The sequence below is a fragment of the Carassius auratus genome, unplaced genomic scaffold, assembly GCF_003368295.1.
Source record: "Carassius auratus strain Wakin unplaced genomic scaffold, ASM336829v1 scaf_tig00002667, whole genome shotgun sequence".
Classification (NCBI taxonomy): Eukaryota; Metazoa; Chordata; class Actinopteri; order Cypriniformes; family Cyprinidae; genus Carassius; species Carassius auratus.
Window position 1 is genome coordinate 11,143 of NW_020523471.1, and position 21,611 is coordinate 32,753.

Sequence of the window (21,611 nt, forward strand, 5' to 3'; positions counted from 1 at the left end):
AGTTCTGTAGGTCAGTGATTGCCGTCTCCTGTAACCTGATGTCATGTGTTTAGCTCATACTGTAAGCAACATATTAGAGTAAAGAAATCTAGAAGAGCAGGGTTTAATGAGAGTTACTTTGCATGAATGAGCATAAGATGTTACATTGTCCAAATCCAAGAAATGTATGTACCAAACCGCAGGTGTGAGGTGGAAACTGTTCTATGGTTGAGATCTCTCGTGTTTATTAGGTGGTTTTGAAGTGCATCTGGGGAATGTGTATCTGTGGGAGAGCTTTCTGTGATTCTGATAATTAAACAATGGTATGAACTCATTTGTGTTGTGGTTTTTTCTCTCTTTGGTCTGCACTTAACATTTTTCTTTGAAGATTGAACCTTAAACATTTAATTTTGGATTTTTTTGAGAAAAAGGGATATTCTGCCTTAAATATAACTAGGGTTAACCATAACCACACACTTTGCTCCGCTTCTGTTATGCTATTGATTACTAGAAAATAATTGCCTTTATTAATGTACAGCAATGCATTTAAAATGTACAGCTTTCAAAATTAGCATGCAGAAGTGTTTCCAAAGTATCACGTTTCCATGAGTTTGTTGCGTTTAGTGCCACTTTTATGCATTTACCTTTTTTTTTAATGTGCTTATATATACAGCAATATTATTTTAGCTTTGAGTGAAGTTTTTTTTTTTTTAATTGGTGGGGATATATCGGCAGACAACAGACATTTGTTTGAGCAAAATTATTGCTAGAAAAATTAGGCACTGGACCCATGTAGGGACATGCAACACGATTGCAAATGATACTATCATCAGTTTATATGCTACAGATTTTAGATGTAGATCCCATAAATCATCTCAATGCTAAGAAACATTTTAGTCCAAGTTAAAAACTGTCCAACACACAGTCAGGCATTGGAAAAATACATTTATTTACATAAATCAACTGAGAAACGATAAATTCAGAAGCCATATCTGTACAACATGTTCTATATTTGGCATTATGCTTCATCTGTACAACAGGAGACAAACATACCCCACTCATACTATACAGATGATGAAAAGAAAGTCAACAGAAAAACTTGTCTAATACTTCTACACTCGGTGTACATAAACTATTTCTTAGCAACTACGTCCGAGTATAGGTCTCTGCAGGAAAGTAATGGGAGTAACCAGATAAGGGTGTTTTTAGACCATGATACCTGATTGGCTGATGTCATAGTGATGGTAGGTTTAGGGGCGGGGTTAGGTAAGGGGGATCATTTTGATTGCATGATTTAGAAACACCCAGCAGTTTGAAAACACCCACAAAGTCATAAACGCCCACTTTTGCTCTGCAGAGACCAAAGTCTCACTACGTCACCATAAAGCATTTACAGCAAGAATCTGTAATGATGTACTTGAGCTCTATGGACAAATAGTGCTCCAAAAGCTAATTACGTGTGAAGTTTAATTAATTGCACAACCTCTTTAAAATAAAACCCCTGCCTCCCACTGCAGTGTACTACCATTACAAAACAGTAGTAATATGCATTGAATTTATATACTTTTTTTCCCTCCCAACTTCATCCATGCAACTTCACAGAGATGAAAAAGAAGCACCACATTAATTCGAAGTCATCAGACACAATGATTCAGAAAAAAAGAAAAATGGCATGTTCACCAAATAAACCTGTCCATCCGAACCATGTAACCTTTAAGACATATATTGTCCTGGTGTAATAAAAAGGCCACTAATACTCTTAAAGTTCACTGTTCTACACAAGACTACTTATCTCTGGGAATAAATGGAACAGGTTTATTAACAGCAGTTATGAGTCATCGAGTACAATAATGTTTTAATAAAGTGATCGATTACAGACCAAACACTGGATTCTCTCTTTGTACAGGGTCATTAACAGACGGACTATAAAAGGGACTCCCTGAAACTCAGCACAAAGAAGGAAATTAAACCTGATCATCTGATCGCTTCAATGATGTGAAGGCAGACAAGATGGTCAATTTCACAGATATCATCTTATTTCAATCACAAAATTGACATTTAAAAAAAAAAATGTGACTTTTTAGATTTGAGAAATAATTTCCATGATTAAATGCTAAAACAAAACAAATATCTCTAATTGAAAATTAGTTAAGTATAATTTTAATAGTATATATAATATGTTCTAAATTGAAACAAAAATAATTGTGACCGGACTTGCCTTTTTAATATGCAAAACAATTGTTTTTTTTTGACTTAGGTGTAAAATATGGGGATATTTCTTTGTGAAATTCCTTCGAGAAGAACAACAAAAAAGATGATTTCATAAGAGATGTTTACATTGGCCTTTAGTATTTAACATTGATAATTCACCTGAATATTTCTAATTCAATAAAAAACAACCACTTAATATAAAACCTTTCAATATTTATTTTCTTTCTTAAAATGTCAAAGCCCATAAAATGAGTAACACACAACTGAAACATAACTGAATCACTGTTCAAACTCCAAAAGCAGAAGTCACATTCACCGAATCCAGCGTCAGTGAAAAGTCTCGTGGATGGAATCGAGCAGAGGTTTGATGATGAGCTCAGGCCTCCTCCGTCTCAGGGAAATTGAGGATCTTGCGATGAGCTTGTCGGAGATACTGCTGCTGCTTGAAATAAACCTTAAACGCCCCTTTAATAGCCACAAAGGCAATGCCACCCTGAGACAGAGAGAGAAATGTCATCAGTGTGAGGATACACGTGTATAAATCAAATTTTTCAGGATTTTCTCGTACCAGAATGGTCCTCTGAAGATTTGAGTTGACGCTGCTGAACATCAGTTTACCTACGATGGTGGCGATGGTGGGGAACACGAGGGCGCCGCACAGGATGCGTGTGGCAGACACATGATCGGCCAGCGGACTGGCCTCCGCCGGGATCCTCGGCACTGGGCAGCCGATACCTGCGCCGCATCACAGGGCGAGAAACAAGATTGATCAAAACTTTTGGTGACAGTTTCACAGAAGCTTGTACAGACATGTCAGGCAGTTCAGCTTTCCATCTGGCACTTAAAAATTGCCAAAAGATAATAAACTGGTTTCAAATACTGAATTCTTAGTAAATATTGTGTAAAATAGGTGTTGCATTCATTTACATTTTATTTGCAATATTTCATATTAGTGTTAAAATTAACTTTGCAATTAAGAATATATATAAGGAAATGTCTATGACATTTATAACTAGAATAGAAATAGAAAATATTAGACCATGTGTGACCTTGGACCAAAAACTGCCATAAGGGTCAGCATGAAATAAGCTGTTCATTGATGTATGGTTTATTAGGATCGGACAATATTTGGCTGAGATATAACTATTTGAAAATCTGGAATCTGAGGATTCTAAAAAATAAAAATAAAATCTAAATACTGAGAAAATCACCTTTGAGGTTGTCAGCAATGAAGTTCTTAGCAATGCTATATTACTAATAAAAAATTAAGTTTTGATGTATTTATGGTAGGAAATTTACAAAATATCTTTAAGGAACAGAATCTTTACTTAATATCCTAATGATTTTTGACATAAAAGAAAATCGATAATTTGGCTTTTTCTACAAATATACCCCAGCGACTTAAGACTAGTTTTGTGATCCAGGGTTACATATATATTTAAATTAAATAATTAAATAATAAACAATCATTATAACAAATAAAACATGATTACATGTGGATGTACAAATATCAAAATGTCTGAAATTACATAATAAAGATAAAGATGGTATTTGTAAACATAGTGAATAAGTACTTATGAAACTGATACATCAATATCCAATCCAACATCATTTAAAATATGTATTTATTCTTTTTGGTTGTCTCATTTGGATATTATTTTCTGGGAACTTTAGATGAGCTATTAACCATAAATTAAGATTTTATGCAACAATATGTAAAACTATAGTAAAGTATATTAAAAAACTATATTGGATATTAGAAATAAACCTATTTTGTAAGCTTTTTGCCCAATTTATTTTCAACTTAATAAATCAGCATATTAGAATGATTTCTGAAGAATCATGTGACACTGAAGACTGGCGTAATGATGCTGAAAATTGACAGGAATAAATTACATTTTTAAATATATTAACACACAAAACTGAAATAATAAACAAATATTTACAATATTTAAACACACACACACAGAGTCTGTGCTGTCACCACTGACCTGGGAAAATACTGTTGAGGATCTGAAGCTTATTGGAGTATTTCCTCCAGAGGCGGAGCACATAATCCTCCCAGCGAATCATCTTCCCTAGAATTAGCATAACTGGGATGGTTGGCAGACCAATCAACAAGAAGAGAGGGTCGGCTCGTTCCATCACATCCAGACCTTCCTTATGACCCACAACCTGAGAGACGGAGGCTTCAGAATCAAATAACGCTTGTAAAATCATTTCATCTGTGAGTGACGTCTCACCTGCATGACAGTCACCGCGCCGTATGTGACGGCCGTCCAGTAAATAGAGCCCACCATGATACCGGCCGCAGCAAACGGACAGGCCTTCGAGATCAACCGGTCGGCCAGATCCAGCACATACACCACCGGCCCTGCACAGAAATGCATGTAGTGCATCTTTATAGGAAACTGCAGAAGGCTCTACAGTATATTACTATTTATATCATCATGCAGACATGAATCTATTTATGAAACAATTTCACAAAACAAGAGATATTAAATGATAAAAACTAGGTGATATTGAGGTCTGAATCATGTGACCATCACGTGAGGATCAAGCAGTGATGAATCCAGTTCCCCTCCTCTCCAGCAGGGGGCAGAAGAAGATATTATGATCGGGAACCAACAGGCCAATAAAATTCTCTTCTGACTATATATTTACATTTAGTCACTTAGCAGGAGCTTTTATTCAAAGCAACTTACAGATGAAAATATATAATCGTTTATCAAAATGTGAAGCTGTCCACAGAAAGAGACGAACACACAAGTAACTGTCGATCATCCCGTTTAATTCACTAAGACCATGATGACACAAGCTCTTTACTGTTCTATGCTCGACTATGATGACTGCATCCTAAATGACTCAGGAATAAAGCTGCACACAGTGGAACCGACCCAGAAAGGAATGAGGAAACACTCAAGGTGGACATCAAGAGGAAATCATGTAATATTTATCGACCGACAACCTGCTTTCCTCTCATCCTAAAAATACCCTCGACTGCAGGACAAGTTTCTGGACATTGTGTGTGTGTGTGTGTGTGTGTGTTGGGATCACTGACCGCTCTCGAGAATATTAATATGGAATATTCTGATGACAGCGCTGGAATTTGGTTCACGTTCTCTCTAGCGCTGCAACATCAAACTAATGTCTACTGGCAAGAGGAAGCGCTCAGGCACTTCTGCTGCCGGCCACAGATTCCATTATTAAGATCATTAAAAAATAAACTCCACTTAGCAGGAATACATCTGCAGTCTATTCTTCCTCATTTTACACCAGCTTCGCTGCTCTGCCAAAGAACGGCTGTGGAACAAGGACTTTCTGTTCCCTACAAACCCTCTCCAGTGCCAGGCTGCGTAAAACAACTTCAATGTGATGTCAGTCTGAAGAACATCTTGAGAGTCAATCAGGAGTAATATATTTGAAAAAATAAAAATAAAAGACAGATGGTCTTTCACCTTCACAGTTATGGCTTTTCTGAGCAGAGTGGCAGATCTGCGTACCATGCTCATGTATAAAATACCAACTAAAGTTCCAAACCATAGTCAGCTACCTACCTAGGGAGCATTTTACTGATTAAAAATGATTCTGAAACTCGTTAAAAAGAATCAGTGACACTCACTACACTATCATATGGCATATATTTTGTGTCCCAATCTTTCATGACCAAACACATTTAAATCAGAAGACGAGCTCGCAATGCAACTAAATGAAATGGTTTTGCTGTGAAACTCTCATGTTCACGAGTTATGACATTCGTCTCGTCTCGCATTCCTACAGTTTGACAGTCGAACGGAGAGCATGATTGGTGCAATTTCACAGCTGGCCACGGTCACCCTGACAACCGTATCCCAGAATAAACCCGTGGCTGTGGAAAGAGACAGAGAGCGAGAGAGGACGACAGACTGGGCCTCGGGAGGAAGATTATTAGCACAGCGTGAAGAGAATCTAATGCTGTTATACTCTCAACCTGATCAATTTACATAAGAGACGACACACAAGAGGATGAAAAATGACATTTAGTTTCGTGAGCAGCGGATTACTGGAATCACAAGCAAATCCTCATCACCAAAATCAAAAAGAGGGATTTCTCTGGAATCAGGATTGACCTATGAAGTACAAAAAAACTAAATAAACAAGTGCTTCTATTCAAAACTAGCGTAGTGACATTTGATGAACCCTGATAAAGTGAAAAGTGAAAGAACATCACAAATGTCCAGAATTTTGCTCATCATGTGTGACATGTGAAAGTGAGCGGTTTATTATATTTGCAGCAAAGGCAGGGCAATCTATTGAATATATTCACTTTCACTACAATCTAGTATCTTTCAAAATGACAAATATTTTTAAAAGTAACTCTGATGCAAACCTCAAGAAAAATGGTTTTAAAATCTGTTCACGCCAAAAACGTCAACAATAAATATAGTGCTGTCAAATGATTAATCGCATCCAAAATACGTTTTTATTTGCATAATATATATTTACACATAAAAATATTTAAATGTATTTACATGTATATATAAATGTATATTATATATAAATATAATTTAATATAAACTTAACATTTTTCTTAAATATATACATGCATGGGTGTTTATTTATATATACTTAAATATACACAGAACACACATATGTAAACAAACTTTTATTTTGGATGTGATTAATTGCGATTAATCTTTGACAGCACTAAAATAAACATAACCACTCTTTATTTTTATTTGCAAGAAATTAATACTATTTTGGAAGGATGCATTAAATTGCATAAAAAGTTAATAGTAAAGTTCACATTTTTAAAGTGTTAAGAAAGACTTCCATATATATATTTTAAAAAATGCTGTTCTTTAGAACTTTCGATTCATCCAAAAATCCTGAAAAAAAACTATGATGTTTTCACAAAAATATTAAGCAGCTGTTTTCAGCACTGGTAATAATAAGAAATGCTTCTTATTCTGAGTTTTCTTGTTTTCTTGAGTATCATGAGAGACTGAAAAAGTAAAAAAAAAAAAAAAAAAAAAGATACACGTAAAAAAATATATATTTTTAAGGGGGGGTGAAATGCTCGTTTTCACTCAATATCCTGTTAATCTTGAGTACCTATAGAGTAGTACTGCATCCTTCATAACTCCAAAAAGTCTTTAGTTTTATTATATTTATAAGAGAAAGATAGTCTGTACCGTTTTTTCCCGGAAAAACACAAGCGTCTGGAGGTGTGACGTGTGGGCGGAGCTAAAGAATCACGAGCGCCAGTAGGCTTTTGCGTTGAGAGCATCTGGAAACTCTGACAAAACCTTGAGGAAAAAAACATCACCCAAAACAAACCATGGCAAGGTTGTGCAGGGTTGTCTTGCCCTGACAACCAAAACACACTTCTTTTGTGACATTTCGCTCTCTTGCTCTGATCAGTGAATTGTTCTGCTATACGGGAGCGCGCGCTCTTCCAGCAGACGTGCCTCAGGACCCATATAAGGAAATTCCGCTCCATCTAACGTCACACAGAGCCATACTCGAAAAAAACTTTCCGAAACTTGTGACAAACCAGAAGAGGTTTTTTTGGAACAAAAATACTCCTTCAAACGTACAACTTAATTTTTGAAACTTTGTCCATGTTTAGCATGGGAATCCAACTCTTTAACAGTGTAAAAAACTCAGTATGCATGAAATAGCATTTCACCCCCCCCCCCCCCTTTAAATTGTAATGGCATTTTACAATATTTTGATCATATAAAGGCTGTTGTTGAACAAAAGACACTTCTTTAAAAAAAAAAAAAATTATTAGGAAAATCAACTAATAAATGGTGTAAAGTTGGCTTCGTATATTAAACAGGGATCCAAGACACATTTTTAAGAATGTAAACTGATGGATTGTCATACCGAGTTTAGGGAACACGATAAGGTATTCAGCATTGCATTGTGGGCAGGTGACACGTGCGATGCTGTTGCCCCTCTGTTTCTCATCAACCCAGCGCTGAAGACACGACTGATGAACCCATTTAGTCGAACCACGGCAGCGGCACGGACGCACCCACTCCGCCGTACGGTCATCCTCATCTGTGGCAAAACACACCCAACAACTCCTGAAACACACACACACAGAAACACATCAGTGCTCGGCTCAGTGTTTCATCCAGGCCAAAGTACTGTATAACAACTGAACGGTGAAGACAACGTTTGTCATGTTACTGTGTAAAGTTCAAGGCTCCTGGAGCTATTTTTATAGTTCAACTCTTAAAAGTATCAAGGGACAGTTGGCACAAAAAAAATCACAGACAGCCAACCGCAGAGAAATATGGGTCAGTGACTAAGCACAAATGAAACAAGATCATGAACTGAAAAAAAATACAGGTTATCATTTTGATCTCACTGTGTTTTTTTTAGCCACCTAGCTGTCTAAACCAATGCGTTCAAGTTAAACTGGTTTTATTTAACATAAGGCCTTAGTATAGGCTGCGAATTACTCAAACGATCAGAACTGCATGCTCAATCACATACAAGTTTGTTCGCTGAGAAAAGCCCAAAATTATGTATATCATCGTGGCAATCACTAAATAGAAACAAATATACTTTTGAATTGTTTGTCCTACATCTACATGACAATGTCTAATGATGATCCTGTAAATAATCGATGTCAAATCTCTGCGGGAGGAGGGATCGAGACTTGGCTGTTCTCTCAGGTTTCTGAGGGAGATTTTCCATTCTGTCTGTTTCTGAATTAAACATGAGGGACGAAGAGCCTCTCGGGTGATCATCTCAGGTCTATTAGATGACAATCCCAAAGCCAAACAAGAACACACAGATTTATGCTTTTATGCACCTTTGCATCTTCTTTAAAACATGACCTGTTTTATAAAACAAGTTTACCAAATAAGCCAGGTTTACTTCAATTAGTCTGATGTTTTGTTAGTTGACTTGGTTCAACATAAGACCAGAAGCAATATGTGACCCTGGATCATAAAACCTTCAGTCGTCAGTCTCTGGGGTATATTTTTAGCAATAGCCAAAAAAACTAAAAAACATTGTATGGGTGAAAATTATCGATTTTTCTTTTATGCCAAATTTTTTTTGAAAATTAAGTAAAGATCATGTTCAATGGAGATATTTTGTAAATTTCCTACCATAGATATATCATATACTTAATTTTTGATTAGTAATATGCATTGCTAAGAATTTATTTGGACAACTTTAAAAGACGATTTTCTTAAAAATTTTATTTTTTTGCACCCTCAGATTCCAGATATTCTAAAAGCTGTATCTCAGCCAAATATTGTCCATGTTCCTCTTCTCCATGTTCCTTAAGAAGCTGCTTACTGTTCCTGTAACTCTGCCTCCATCACGACAACCATCAGAAACACAATCATCACCCGTGTGAAACCCAAGACATCTCACCGTTGCCCTCACTTCAGCACACTTGCATAGCATGGATTTACACACTAAGAGCTGCGTTCATTACGATGCCAACCAGATTATCAGCCAATAAACAAGGTAAAACAAAATGTGCTGTGAAACCCAATCTGATTTAGGCATGTTTCCTTCACTCAGCAGGGGTAAGGTTTCAAACTACAGGCTATATAATCTGCAGTCAAATTCACACAATGATAGCATGATTTTTTTCTCCAATACACTGCAAAAAATTTTTTTATTAACAATTGTGCTTTAAACCACAAATAAATAAATAATTTTTTTTTTTTTAATTTAAATGTTTATTTTAAATAAATTAAACAAATAAATAATAAAATACTACTAACACACAAAATAAAACATACACTAATGTCATAATTAAAATAAATACATGAACTATACAAATAAATAAACTACTAATTAATCAATAATACATTATTCTCATTGATTTTTGCAAGAATGACATTCTCCCCTTATGCAAGGTTTAAAAAGAAGATTTTTGATTTGAGGGAGAAAAATCATTCACAGATACGTCACAATTATTTCATTAACAATTGTGCTTTAAACCACAAATAAATAAGTTAATTAAATATATACTAATATAATTTTTAAATAAAATAATAAAAATGTAAGTACTGCTAATACATAATCCACTAATGTGCAAACCAAACAACTTCTGAATAATAAGGCTAATAACACAACTGATCATATTCTGTTCACTTCTCTATCTGAAGACCCGTGACAGAATTACTCTTCCGCACTGTTTGTGATGACATAGATGATGCTTAAAATATCTCCAGCACACCAGACCATTTTCCATTAAATCATATTCCGGGAACAAATGCTGCAAAAATCCCTCTTAGATGCCAATAAGACACTTCTCCACCTCTATCAGATTCACATTACTACTTGAGCTCTTGCAGAATATAGCTCTAGTGTATGAGATACCATCAGGAGGTCAGAAAGTCGATACCGCTCGCCTTTCTTTACATGTTGAGAGCCGGTTACATGACACAGAAAGACAATCTATACAACAGCAAGGGGGTCTCTGGAACTGATGACCCTGATGATAGTTTCAAAATCCTGATCTCTAGAGCCATAACATCAGCTCTTATTTCATACAGCAGGAGTTTTCATGAATAAAGTGGCTATGGTTTCAAAAACAGGAATAAGTGTGTGAAAGTTTAGATGCTTCCTCTTATCCAGAAAATGTGGAAGCATTAAACATCTACTGTTAAACACCTCGACAAACCTCAAACTAAGCATGAGCAATAATAATATTAAAACTTTCCTGCATGTTCTCATTGCTACACACACAGGTCAGTCTGCATTTAAAAAGGCATTAAAATCTCGGTGTAATGAGTTTATTCATTTGGCTGTGGTCACGTGACTGATGATCTTCCAGAAACTTCAGTGAGTGAAAGTAGTCGTCGAGCATCAGAAGAAGAGCTGAGATCACAGACGTTTCTACTATACTGACACAAATAGAGCTGCATCGATTAGGACATTTCATCTGGCATTAAAGCGACATATAGCTATTAGCCACTGAACTGCATTTTAATTCATTTCATATACCAGCTAATAGAATGATAGATATAAACCTTAAACTAATGTATTTATACTGAACATGGAAGCAAGCAATTTCCTGATTGCCTAAATAATGCACAGGGGAAATAAATAAAATATATATATATATTGTGTAGTAAACACTGCTCTATGTGAAATCAAGCACGTGATGGAATTTAAGGCGGATTAGATAACTGGCTTTACTGACAAAATGCACATTAATTATAGGCCGATATTTATCATGCACCCCTAAAATAAACAAATAAAAAAATAAAATAAAAAAAATAGCTGCTCAAAGTGTGTCTATATTCCACAGAACCAAATCTGTGCCTAGTTTACAGTTGGTGCACCGGTCAAGCACCAGCTAGATTACGGTTCATGTAACTTCAGTCACTGTTTTCCAGTAACTCCAGTCATCTTGAACTTGTGGTCTATATTTGTTCTTGAGGAGGGGTCACTCTTTCCCCTGTAGTCAGAGTCACAAGACCCATCCACAAGATCACGTTTCACCAGCTAATATATAAAGCCAGAATTACCACATAGAATTAGCAGCATTTCTACAAAATCTAGGCCTATATGTCTGTTTTAGTGCAGCAGTAAGTCACATTTTGACTGAATCAGTTTTGCACAAACATCGTCTTCAGAAAACGTTAAAACCTAGTGGAATATTAGCAATTTATTAAAGCCAGTTTCGTCAATGGAAACAGTTTACATCTCAAAATTCAGACGGAATTACAAATTCTAAACTCAGCATTGCGAGGAAAAAGTCTGCACCAATAGCCTTGTGGTTAGAGCGCCGACATTGAGCTCATGGCCACTCGAGTTCGAATCCCATCACATGTTTTTTTGTCGATCCCACCCCCTTTATCTCCAACCAATGCTTTCCTGTCCTGTTCCATCCAAATGAAATAATAAAAAGCCCATAAAAATGTTTTATTTAATTTTTTTAAGCGAGAAAAATTGCCGCAATTACCTTTTTGCCAGAATTGTAAGATACAATTACAAAGGAAAAAGTCACAGTTACCTTTAAATAAATAAATAATTCACAACTACTTTTTTTTCCCAAGGCAGAAATGGGCTTCCAAAGCAATTAGCATAGGCACCAAGCAATACCGCATTTAGTTGACTTTCAAACAGAAACATAACACCAAAGGTCCAAATGATGGTGGATTATTTCCAGACACCTTTCAAACATGACTCAAGACACACATTTGTGGAGACACATCAAAGCTGGATGGGAAAAACAGTAAGACAGAGAAAGTGAGGTTTAAAAACAGCCAAAATAAACGGAGCCAGCTTTCTGAATACCGACGAGAACAAAAGAGGGTGATAGAGTGTCTGCCACGTAAAGGTCAGACAGGATTTAAGCATGAGCCCATCTTTTCTACATTGCACAGAAAGCAGCTGCGGGTGGCAGGCCTGGATAAGGCCGTGTTTTGGAGTCTGATAGAGCTGTGACGACTATCTGCTCTCACACAGACCTGTGAAGGTTGTTGCCTCAGTGACGGACATTAGAGAAGGATGCAGGATCCATTTGAGAGAGATGACAGCTTTCACCATAACAACTGACACAGATATGTCTGCAAACCAGCTGATGTGCCAATAAACCAGTTTACACACCAGCTAGTCCAGTTCTTTCCTCTCAACACCTATTTCCTCAGATGTAAACCCACATATGAGGTGACAACACGTTCAAATTTACTTCCATTCAAAAGATTGGGCTCGGTGAGATTTTTTAATGTTTTTAAAAGAAGCAATTTTATGTGAATATTAATTTTGAATGCGAGTATATATTTTAAATTAAAATTCATTTATTTAATGCAAAGCTGAATTTTCAGCATCATTACTCCAGTCTTCAGTGTCACATGATCCTTCAGGAATTCTAATGTTGCTCAAAATACATTTTTATTCATATAAATGCTTCATATTTTTTTGGGAACCATGCTACATTTCTATTCAAGGTTATTTGATTAAGGAAATCCTAAATCAAAAGAACTGCAACAGAAATTGTCACATCTGTCAAATTTGATCAATGTACTAAATCGAAGCAAAATAAAAATATGAATGTCTTATAAAAACTGTGAACTGTAGTGTAGTGTATATTATATTTATAACATTATACAAAACATTATATTTCATTTGCAATACTTACAATATACACACACACACAAAAAACAAACATATGAAAGTTTAGCCTTTTTGGACTGGAAGGAAAGATCCGCTCAATTGTGTCCCATCAGCTGGCCAGTGCACTCTAGTTTATTTTGCAAGTGCTGGCCCTCTGGCAAACAGGACAACCTGGTTGGAAGAACATGGAAAAGGTCATGACACAAAAACAGCTCGACCCTACGCAGTGACCTAATGAATAATTACAGAAATGAGAACTTGCCCATGTCATTTACCAAAAAATGCTCCTATATATAGAAAATCTGCTTATTAATGACCCCTGAGGGTCAATCTGGAAGAAAAAACTGACCACAACAACAGTGTCATTAAAAACTTCTCCAGGACACACTGTCCTTTGTGTTGGGTTCATTAAAAGTAAAGCTCATAATACTTAAGACCAACATCACGCAAGTCATGAGGCAAAGGTTTTACCATGAACCTTTCCCAAATCATCTGCTGGTGTGCAAGGCAGATCAAACAGCCAATCAAGCCTTTTATTTCTGTTTTACTAAAGGAATATTCTGGGGTCAATACGAGATAAGCTATCATACACTAGAAATTATTTCAATTTAAAAAAATAAACAAAAATGGTTAAGTAATTAACATATTACAAGGTCTGAAAACTGAAAAACAACAACAATTAAAGCCAGTAACATATGCACTCACGTGACACATGCTAAGAATTAAAAAACCTTAGGAATCAGGAATTACATTTATTAAACATAACCAGTTACCCCACTCGGACAATTATCCTCTTTAATAATTAAAAATTCTATAAGTAGACATTACTATAAAAATAAAAAATTAATAACCCAATATTTAAAATAACTTTAATGCATATGAATAAATATATATAAATATATATATACATAAATAAAAGAAATAAAACAAGGTTTGTGAATATGAAATTTTGCATGGAAAAAAATAAGATTTTTAATGTTTTTCTTTGCTGCTCTCCAACATAGCAAATAATACAAATTTCCATAATAAAAATATATTGATTATCACAATTCTGTACAATTAAATCACATACATTTTGCCAAAATAGTTTTACAAAAGGTCAGTTTTTAGGGCAACTGACACAAAAAGAGCAACTAATATCAAAATCAGATTTGAATTTTACAAAATAATGTTTGGCTGGGTAAATACTGTGTTTAATTTTGAATGATACTTCCATAACCTTGTCTTTAATTAAATATTGATTAGGTATTAACCAAACCTTTTTCCAAACAATATTGTCTGTCAGGCGATTCCAATATGAATATAATGCCTATTAATAATACCAATATTGCATATTCTGTTGATGGTTAATTAATATTGTGTCAGTTCTGCTTCTGCACATTGGTTTCCAGACACAAATCAGTGTGTTATCCGACGTTTAAACAATAGATGGATCTTCAGAACAGAAGCTGTTAAACATAAACAATCTAAAAAGTATATAATCAAAAGAGCAAGACTGAATCAAAACAAAATTAAAGGCCAAATGAAAGACACGCCCCCTCGACATAGACGTCACATCATGTAAGTAACAGACTACACCTGCAAACAATCACTCGTTAACTACTCTAACTGTTCTTTATAAATATTTATCCAGGTTTAAGAATATTTCGAACTATATGAAAGTCCACAAACGCCACTTTACTGACAGGTTGATATGTAGCGGATATTAGCAGTTTGTTTACACTGCATTTCTTTCACTCACCTGTCCACAATCTGCTGCATCACAGCCGCTCCCTCTTCTGCCATATTCACATGAGTCCACACACTTAATTAATGACAGGCCGCGGGGAATCTTAACGCCGTGCTAAACACGCATATGAGCGTCTTACCGTCAGTAAACAACGGCTGAAATCTGATTATAAACCATTGAGATCGATTAACATAAACCGATCTAGTAATGAATATTCATAAATGTCAGTAATTCCAGAAACACGCAGAGACTCCATTGACTGCGCGTGAGAAAACGCGAGCGGACGCAACTACGCGCATGTGAGAGCGTTATCTTGACTCTCGCGAGAGCACAGATGCACTCTGGGACGTGTATTCTTCATGTCATGTAGCCAAAAATATAAACATTTATGTTCTCGCAGAGGCAGGCAGCCTAGAGCAAGAGGGACTACGCCTGCTGGAGCAACATGAAGATACATATTTGGCTTCAGAATACCTCGTACTGTGGTAAGGAGAGTCAACATATTTCAGTACAATGAATAAATTATTAGACTGCATATTTTATTTAACATGGCAGGGCATCAAGGAAATAAAAATAACATGAGTGAGGGCTTCATTCATTTGCCTTTTCATATGGCATATGGTAAGGTAATTATATGGTGTTTGTTTATTGCTGCTGTTTAGGATTTTGATCCTTTCTTTTGTTAGTTTTCCTTTTATTGAGTTTATTGCTACATTTACATTTAAATTTGGGACTTAAAGTGACAAGTATCTTGTGCTATTCTCTGTAAAATTAACTCTACTATTCTTCTATAGGAAATGCCCCAAATTTGACCCACATTGGTAAATTTCAAAAAGGCATTTAATAATATTTTCTGTATTTCAAATTAACTTATTAACTTATTAGTATTAGTCAATAAATAGATATCTTATTATCTATTAAGGTAATCATTTCCATTATGACAGGAGCAGTGAATATGGAGCCATGTAGCAGATTTGCATATTTATTTTTAAATTATCTTGATATTTGATATAGTACACTCTTATACCAATTAGCCTATGCCTAAGTCATGTGGATGCTTAAAACCTTATTCTTTCATTAATTATAGGTCATTTAAACATTTTCACTCCAAACAAACCTTGCTTAATAATGAGTTATAAAATGGATAGGTCTTGTCTTAGTTTCATATTGTTCAGTGCAGCATTTTATCGTGTAAAAATCCACAATATATCATCATCAATGATGAAAAACCTGTTCATCATAAAACTGTCCACCTCCTATATCATATTGTTTTGTTGCATATAAAAGTTCTGTTATATCAGGTAATATTATTCTTTCATAAGGGTGCAATACTTTGCTAAATAATATTTTATAAAAAAAAATTGTGTATTTAATATTTTATTATTACTTGCTTACCTAATTTAAAGGCCAAGCCATCTAAACTGTGACTTGCATGTTATATTATAAGCTTTTCAACACGTCATATAGTGTGTTTGATAGCTGTGATGGCCGAATAACTACAATTCCCACAATCCCTGAGTGCATCAGCCATGCGCCGCAGTCAATCAGCTGTTGAGACGACTGCAGAAGGGCAGCTCATCTGTCACATCAAAAGCCAGGCGAGACAAGCAGAAAATAGCCTTATTCACAGAATCCCAAAAGGTGCACGATAAGGTAAAGTCTGATTCATGCACAGCAGGGAAAAAGAAAGCAAGAGAAAAAAAAGTCAACCCATAAGATGCATGTTATGTGTGTTTAATATAGCTACTATGAGTTGTGTGCGGTGGATTAAAGTGCTCGATTTAATAGATTTTCCTTTCCAATAACCCGGTGCATTTTAGAAATGCATTATAATATGCGTGCATGTATTTTGCCGATATAAAGCAATATTTTTTACTGTCTTTTAGATGGTCAACGCGTGCTCTGAAGTGGTGATTTCTATAATGACCTTGAATATGCAGCTCTAATGCTGCAAAACGAGGATTAACCGACGAGATATTTGGCAGAAACGCTCTTCATCTTGATACGATCGTCTATTCTGATTAAAATTTGATTTAAGGTCGAGTTCATAAATCCACCAGGCGCTGAAACTGTCGCATTCTCGGCCTGTTTTTCATCGGAATATATTTGGCATCGTAGAAACCCTCAAGAGGTATGTAGAAACCGATGTACCCTACTTTTTCCCATATGGTTAAATATCTTTTTGCTCGATCTTTTTTGCATAAGAAATTGTTTGCTTAACCCTTCACAAAATTAGTGAACAATAATGGAGATGTGTCTCGGATGTGTCTCAATATTAAGTGGCTAAAAGCCATGAAGTGAAATTATTTTTTTTTTTAAATAATAAAAAGCTTTAGGGATTTCTGTTGCGTAGATGTTTTGTGCAGCACTGCTGGGTGTAACCCAAGATCCTGCAGCAAATATAACCTAGTTGCTGAGCCGTGCCATGCTCTGTTGTACACCAATTCAAACTGTCTGAATAGTTTACAAACTTGTGCTTAGAACTGTAAATGTTCTTTCTTACTAGATGGCTATGCACTTTAGCCTATTGATTGTATGAATAAACTAAATAAGATGCACAATAATTTGCACAACATATTTTGCACAACATATATTACAATAAATTAATATATTTGTAAGAATAAATATGTAGTCTACTAGACATCATAAATACAAATCAAACTATCGTTTGACACAATACAAACGCACAATAGTTATTGCACATTAGGGATGAAGTCAGCTGAAATATCGGCATGCATTTTGTAGCTAATGCACTGAATCAGCAACATTAGTAGGCTTATTATTAGCTGCAGTTGTGGTGTAAAACTACAATACACTTTTTGCACGTTTGTATTTGGCTAAGTAGCTGTCATTCGTCAGAATTCAACATCGATGACTAAACAAATGACTCGGCAAACCTCTTTTCCTCATTTATTTACGCGTGTCTCTTTTAACCTTGCTGAACGACGCAGCTATATTTATTGACGTATGCAAATTGAGGGGCGGGGCTTGTGAGAGAAAAAAAAAACAGGAACAAGAATCAGTTTCTCATTTCTGTCTGGAGTTCCAGTGAGAGAAAAACGAGACGTGGCGAAAATTGGTGAATATCGGTGACCTCCGAGCTTTTCTCTCCTTTATTCGTGTTGCGAGGGGGGTAAACCGGACTTCACACAGATCCCGATTAGCTACATGGCTGATCAGGGGCTCATTAATAATCAAAAACTCCAGTCCGATCGCTGTCATCAATAATAACTGATCATCTGTGTTTCAGCTCAAAACATGCAGGATGATTTACTGATGGACAAAAGCAAAGCTCAGCCTCACCAGCACCAAGAGCCCTTAAATACAGAACCTCCATCCACCACCACGACCCCCTCCGAGCCTCCGGTCCCGGACGAGCAGAACCCTGTCGGTCACTCCGAGCGGCTCGCCATGGAGTCTCCGGTGTTACCGGGTTTGGGTTTCCCGCAGGATTCCTCTCTCTCGCCGTCGTTCGGCAGCACTTGGTCCACCAACGCCGTAGACGAAGGTTTTTTCCAAGGGATTCCGTCGGTAAACGGGACGATGCTTTTTCAAAACTTTCCCCATCACGTCAACCCGGTTTTCGGAGGTAATTTTTCCCCGCAGATGAGAAGGTCTCCGCTGAGTGTGACCCAGAGGAACCCCTACAGCCACCAGACGCTCATCAATAAAGTGTCCGCGTCGTCCGCTTCCTCGTCCGCCTGGAATAACCATCAGAACGCGGTGTGGAGCTCCGCGGCGAACCCCTGGAGCGGCAGAGACCCGCGGAGAGCGCTCGGGCTCGGCGTACCGTCTCAGCTCAACCCCGTCTCCCCGACGAAGAAGCCCTTCCCGAGCAATGTCATCGCGCCCCCGAAATACCAGAGACCCGGAGCCCTGCAGAAACCCTGGATGATCTCAGAGCCTCCGGAGACCTTCAGAACCGACAACGGCAACAACATGCTGCCATTTCAGGTGAGATTAGTCAGTATTTCACATAGGTATAGAATCAGGAATAACGTTCTTTTATTATTTTTATATGTGAATATAGTGATGATGTTTATACATAAACTCAGAAAGCTATAGAATTAGGAATAACATTTTTATTAATATTTGTATTTATTTTTTATATAGCCTCTAATTGTTATTGAAATTTGTGAATATAGTGTAAATAATGCTTAAATTACATAATGTATCATATTGGTCATAAACAATTTATAGACCTTACATTATAATAATAAATCAAAAACAGTTCTACATAATTTATTAAAAATAAAACGTAATTTTTATTTGTATGTGTTGAAGGATATGACCGTGTGACTAAATTTCTACAGATGAGACTCATAACTTTATGTATACAATATTTATAAAATTTTCTATAAACTTGAAATACCTTTTATTCTGATATCTCTTATGTTTCTCTGACTGTAAGGAAGAGTTGTTTTGAATCATTCTCCAGCTGTTTCTATAAATGTCATTGTAAGGTGGAAGGGTTCAAATTCCCATCTGAGGCTCTCCTGCAGCGCCTTTGGGGGGCGTTTAAAGGGAACACCACTCAAATCTGATTGGTGCTTGTTGAGTTAGGGGGCGGGGCCTTCTCTTGCTGTCATGAAAACAACATTATTGCATACTTTTGACACAGTGATATTCTCAGACAGAGGACATTGATATTTTTGTTTCAAAAAAGCAAATTTCTTAGTTCTCAAGGGAGTGTAAGCATTGTCAGATTCTGCTGTATTTGATAGAATGTTTTTTTAACATTATTATTATTATTATTATTATTATTATTATGATTATTAATTTTTTTTTTAAACGAAAAATGTAAAAACAAATGAATGAGTCATGCACACAGATAAAACAGGCTTTGAGCATGTGAGGTTCATCTTAAATTTCTGATTTCAAATATCTTCATGAATTTTGTGTATTTTGTGTACTAATTCATTTGGATGTACACCTTGGTGTTCTTAATTAAATTGCAACACAAATATGACAATTCCAGCTGACCACTAATGTTTTTCACATGAAAAGTGTTACTTTAAGTCTTATGTCTTGCACTTTTGCCCATAATGCTGTCAGCTTCCTGATACTGATATGATTGTCGTCATCACGTGAACGTCTGCGATGCATACATACAGTACCCTCATAGAAAACAAACCAAGGGTTTACATTGAAGTTAATGCAAAGTAAATAATGCAAACCAAAAAAATAACCAATAAACAAATTTAAAGTATTTGACAGACCACAGTTTTGGGAGCAAATATAGTTTTTAGTTTAGTATGTAAAACATATAAGGCATCCAAACAGGCTGCCGCAATACAAGATGTGGCATGTGTGTGTGTGTGTTTAATGCTGAAATATGTGTGGCTCGTGTCTGATAGGGACTGAAGTGAAGAGCTCAGCGTTTTGATTGCTCATGATTTTCACAAAGTGGGCAGATTTTTATCTGGAACCTGAGAGGGGAAATATCGCTTTTTGAATGCTCAGCCAGTTGCATGACAATGGGCTTGATGTGCAAACAATGTGTTGCCTCGGTTGGCCTCTGCCCACTGTCGTATTCATCCACACACTTTCACCGACTCATTCTCTGTCTCACTTTTCCTCTGTTCTCTTGCTCATTGTCTAACTTGTTTGATTGCATGCAGTCATCTCACCTGATCAGTGTTAGACAGTAAGAGGGCAGGAGGAACAGTCTGACCAAAAAATTGGCAAAAGCTGATTTAACTCACCAGTTCTGTCTGGAAATAAAGTTGCTTTTATAAAGATTTAAGATCTTTGTCATCTGTATTTCAGTACAGTGAAATTATTTTCTTGAAAATATGGGGAAGAAAGGCATAGAAACAATATAATAAACTATGTGCATGACATAAGACAATAAATATTAGAAAATGAGCAATAAGAGACAATTAATATAAGAAACAATACATCTCAGCAACTGGAAACCATATACAATACAAGTACTAAAGTGAGCACTTCTGAGGAAGAAATTTTTTTTTTTTAATATATATATATATATATATATATATATATATATATATATATATATATATATATATATATATATATATATATATATATAAAATCTGTATTTAGTCACCTTTTAAGAGACCGAAATTCTGATCATTTATGGACCAATGTTAATTTGCATTATTTATATATCTTCATAGTATTTAATTTTTTTAATTTTGACTTGCCTTTTATATTTGCAGTTTTCACTTTAATTTGTATGATGTTTTAATAATTTTATTATGTGCTTTTGTTTATTTGTTTATTTATTTATTTATGTTTACTATTTCTAATTAACCTAATATCTGTCATTTTAGAACTTCAGTGATTATTAGCCGAAGCGACATTTGTGATTTTAAATGTTTCAAATTTTTAAACATATTTTTCTTAATATTACATTTAAATGTAATTTTATTTTAGCTTTATTTCAGTTAACAAAGATAATTTTTAATAGTTTTAATTGACCATAACAACACTGTCATTGACTGGATTTGAATTGTTGAGTTGTTGTTGTTTTGTTGTTGTTGTTGTTTTGGCAGTATATTTAATTTCAGATTTACCCACCCATAAATTACATGTAAAAAAACCCGAAAACTGTGGTTGTTCACTTTAAATATCAGTC

General features: G+C 35.6%; 2 protein-coding genes across 5 annotated transcripts in view; one reads left to right on the forward strand and one right to left on the reverse strand.

Annotated features, from left to right (window-relative positions):
- Window positions 1–904: 904 nt before the first annotated feature.
- LOC113070000 (E3 ubiquitin-protein ligase MARCH5-like) lies at window positions 905–15,323 on the reverse strand. The gene is made up of 6 exons (XM_026243145.1): window positions 15,020–15,323; window positions 8,062–8,264; window positions 4,434–4,564; window positions 4,182–4,365; window positions 2,759–2,925; window positions 905–2,683 (listed from the first exon to the last, which is right to left on the reverse strand). Exons 1-6 carry the CDS (start codon window positions 15,061–15,063, stop codon window positions 2,567–2,569), a joined length of 846 nt encoding a protein of 281 aa, XP_026098930.1. The 5' UTR covers window positions 15,064–15,323; the 3' UTR covers window positions 905–2,566.
- Window positions 14,818–21,611, forward strand: part of LOC113069998 (cytoplasmic polyadenylation element-binding protein 3-like) — a 30,771-nt gene continuing 23,977 nt past the window's right edge. The window contains exons 1-3 of one of the 4 annotated variants that reach the window (XM_026243141.1): window positions 14,818–14,838; window positions 15,408–15,492; window positions 18,258–18,961. In XM_026243141.1, the coding sequence (XP_026098926.1) occupies window positions 15,453–15,492; window positions 18,258–18,961 (744 nt within the window). In that variant the 5' untranslated portion in view covers window positions 14,818–14,838; window positions 15,408–15,452. Of the gene's footprint in view, window positions 14,839–15,407; window positions 15,493–16,527; window positions 16,661–16,893; window positions 17,139–18,030; window positions 18,087–18,257; window positions 18,962–21,611 lie in introns of those variants that run through there. The other 3 variants (XM_026243143.1, XM_026243142.1, XM_026243144.1) reach the window with 3 other exon arrangements.